The 3795-nt window shown below is 41.8% G+C and overlaps 1 protein-coding gene across 1 annotated transcript; it reads right to left on the bottom strand.

Moving 5' to 3' along the window:
* Positions 1-924: 924 nt before the first annotated feature.
* On the bottom strand, positions 925-1985 carry LOC103512459 (thioredoxin-like). The gene is made up of 2 exons (XM_017445420.2): positions 1389-1985; positions 925-1064 (listed from the first exon to the last, which is right to left on the bottom strand). Exon 1 carries the CDS (start codon positions 1933-1935, stop codon positions 1486-1488), a length of 450 nt encoding a protein of 149 aa, XP_017300909.1. The 5' UTR covers positions 1936-1985; the 3' UTR covers positions 925-1064; positions 1389-1485.
* Between the last annotated feature and the right edge of the window lie 1810 nt (positions 1986-3795).

Raw genomic sequence — 3795 nt, 5'->3', positions numbered from 1 at the left:
TTCCGTGATGGTTTCGGGTGACAACTTTGAGGTCTGGTGGTTTGTGATGACTTGAAGGAATTTTCAATTGGCCGAAATTTGAATTGGCCACAGTATACCATGTAGACCACTCTGCTGTCCGTACAAAACCTTGGATCCTCCTAAATTCCTAATACCTATGTACCTGCAATTCTCTAAATAAAACTTCTTTACTGCTCGGGCGGACAGTTTGCCGCCAGAGTTGTGGAATGTGACGTGTGCGGCGGCTGAACGGTGGAAAGAGAACATTTCCGTGATGGTTTTGGGTGACAACTTTGAGGTCTGGTGGTTTGTGATGACTTGAAGGAATTTTCAATTGGCCGAAATTTTAATTGGCCACAGTATACCATGTAGACCACTCTCCTGTCCGTACAAAACCTTGGATCCTCCTAAATTCCTAATACCTATGTACCTGCAATTCTCTAAATAAAATTTCTCTACTATAAAAAGGCCTATTGAGTCAATACTATTCCAGTGACGAACAAAAGAAAAAGAAACGTCTACATAAATATAATACATCAAAATTTGGCAGTCAGCAAAGGCCGAAAAAGGTTCTCTCCATCCCATCGTAAAGGGCGAATAAAAACATGCCCCACGTTGCGTGATGGCAAATTACACGCCTTTTGGAAACTATAATTCCGAGGTGGTGTGTGCAATTTTCAATTGATCAGGTACATATTGTATATGACATCTGACGAGCACACATCATCAGGTAGACCTGGCAGGTACGGCTGAAAATGTCCGTCTGTCAGGTCTACCTGATACCTGATGAGCACACTATCAGATAGACCTGATCATATCTCAGGAGCACAATCAGGTAGACCTGATCAGGTGTACCTGTCGTCAGGTCTACCTGATAGTGAGTGGCTAGCCTAACATGAGCCAATGGCGTTGGAAAGCAGTAGATAGTATGCTAAAAGTATTTCTATTTCTGCAAGTAGTTCCAACTTGCAACCCTTAACTTTACACTTAGATCTGTTCTTCTTTTGCTCCGAACAAGTTGGATGGCAGCTCAGACCCTTCATATCTTGATCTTGCAGACATACCTGAAACAGAGAAGTAGGAAAACCATTAAAATTCAGGTCGTACTTTTCTCAGACTATGGTTCGGTTTGTATATTATTCTATATTTCTTCTTTTCCTGCCCCCCTCTTCTCTCTCTCTCTCTCTCTCTCTCTCTCTCTGGAAAAAAATAAAAATACACAACAGAAGAAAACTGGACTCAAACTGCACTGTTTATTAAAAGATCCATATTTATTTTATGCGTCAATAGATATTACATGGTTCTAACTTTCAGCACAATAAAAGTTCAACTAACTTGAAAAGTAGGTTAGTAGGCAATGTAGGCATCAGTAAGCACTAGGCACCCACCTAGTAAAACTATGTTTATGCATTTGGGAATTTTCGCGAATATACATTCATAGAGTGACTCAAATCTCTGGTAAAATATCAAACACATCCACGGAATTCACTTCTGGCTCAGTTTGGACACCAGGGTCTGGATGACATCCTGGTCCGCATTCCCTACCACCATATCAACAGGGTCCCCATTTCGGAACCCAATCACCGTCGGTACAGCCTGCACTTCAAACTCCCTGGCTATTTCCCCTCCACCATTTTCCACATTGATCTTGACGAACTCAACACCACTGGTGGTTTCACTCACCGTGCTTATCTTGGGTTCGAGTTGCTTGCAAAAACCGCACGAGGGTTTGAAAAAGTACGCCAACACGGGGTTCCGGCCACGGATGGTTTGTTTGAAGTCGTCGATCTTCTCAATGATCAGGTAGGCCATTTGGATCGCCTGAATGAGGTTGAGTAGATGAGCTCTGGGTGGGAGGGCGGCTCGGGCGGACAGTTTGCCGCCAGAGTTGTGGAATGTGACGTGTGCGGCGGCTGAACGGTGGAAAGAGAACATTTCCGTGATGGTTTCGGGTGACAACTTTGAGGTCTGGTGGTTTGTGATGACTTGAAGGAATTTTCAATTGGCCGAAATTTCAATTGGCCATTTGGCCACAGTATACCATGTAGACCACTCTGCTGTCCGTACAAAACCTTGGATCCTCCTAAAGTCCTAATACCTACATATGTACCTGCAATTCTCTAAATGAAATTTCATTACTATAAAAAGGCCTATTGAGTCAATACTATTCCAGTGACGAACAAAAGAAAAAGAAACGTCTACATAAATAATTATAATACATCAAAATTTGGCAGTCAGCAAAGGCCGAAAAAGGTTCACTCCATCCCATCGTAAAGGGCGAATAAAAACATGCCCCACGTTGCGTGATGGCAAATTACACGCCTTTTGGAAACTGTATTTAATGAACCATTGAAAAGAACTGATAAAGAAAGCAGAAAAGTGACAAATTCAATTTCTTTCAGTGTTTGTGGAGAAAAATGACCATGGAGTTGTGTGTTGAGATGAGATTAAGGACAACATATCGAGTGCTATCCTTGACCTAGACTTTGTTGACCCACTTACAATGTTCATTTTGTGCATAAATATTCTCTCCACAGTAGCTGTAGCTCCACTTGTTAATCTAACAAGATTTTATACTCCCAAATCTACAATCTCATCTTAATATGTCACATCGTCACATGTAATTTCTTAGCACGCCTGGAGACTGTTTGCTGGTATAGTCTACGAGAATACTTCCCCTTCTCAAGTTCCAATATCATGAGACATTAGAGGCTTTGGTAAAGCTTTAGAGACTTCAGTGCCTTCCAACACAACGGCCTGAAGAGTCACTTTTCATTGTTCTTTGCAAGTTTTAGTACTTTTTGTTCCTTCATTAAGTTTTATATCTTCTATTTTGTTTTAAGGAGCCTAAGCAGTAAGCTATTTATAGGCTCTTTACTTCGGGAGGAGCTGAGGGAGAAAAAGAATATCATATTTTTTTGGCCCTTGCTCAAGTTTTGTTGAATTATGAACTTGGTATCAAACAGAAGTAATGAAGAACTGTGAGATGGGGGTTTAAAGTCACTGTGTAACTGCTATGGTATTTAGTGATGAGGGTTTTACCCTCTATTCGCAGACAATGCGTCTTCTCGCAGTAACATCACCTTGCCTGAGTGGGGCCGGAGAAAGCCAGCAGCACGCGATTGTCTGGGTGGCAAATGATCATCCACCCAGACGCCAATCAATTTGTCCATCGTTCTATCTACAGTACAAAATTTTCAATTTGAAACGTGTGTTGAACAACTTTATGGATCAACAAAGTCACTGAACGTGAAATTTATGTGTGAAAAACAATAATTTGGAGGGGGCGAGCCTAACTATTGGAAGTAGGATGCAGTTACTGTAAATGAAAAGAGTTTGAGGTAGGGGACCTGTTGGGATAATTGGTGGGCAAGAAAATTTAGGTACATATGTAGGTAGGTAGGTACTTCTCACAGGGACATGATTTAAGGCCATTGATTTTTTTTTTTTCTTTTCAACCAGGCCCCTCAATAATAATTGTTATTAATAAACAATAATTTATTGCTCCTAAGGAGGAGAAGGAGGAGGAGGAGGAGGAGAGAGAGAGAAAGAGAGAGAGGGGCAAAGAACATTGTCTACCTGTGTGTGTTTACTGTGTTTTTACGAGGTTCATTTGTTTTCACAACAGAACTACAATGGGAGAGGAAGAGAATGGAAGAAAGGGAGAGGAGAAGAGAGAACGAAGAGAGTGGGGGAAAGGAGAGGGTAAGGGGAGGAAGAGGGAGAGAAGGGGAGGGATAGGGGGATACCCGCTGTTTTTGGTCCCATTAGCACTTGTTTCAGGTTCCCAGAAGG

Source organism: Diaphorina citri, unplaced genomic scaffold (assembly GCF_000475195.1).
Source record: "Diaphorina citri unplaced genomic scaffold, Diaci psyllid genome assembly version 1.1 scaffold840, whole genome shotgun sequence".
Taxonomy (NCBI): Eukaryota; Metazoa; Arthropoda; class Insecta; order Hemiptera; family Psyllidae; genus Diaphorina; species Diaphorina citri.
The sequence above is the reverse complement of the archived record's forward strand: the minus strand, read 5'-3'. Positions and strand labels throughout refer to the sequence as shown.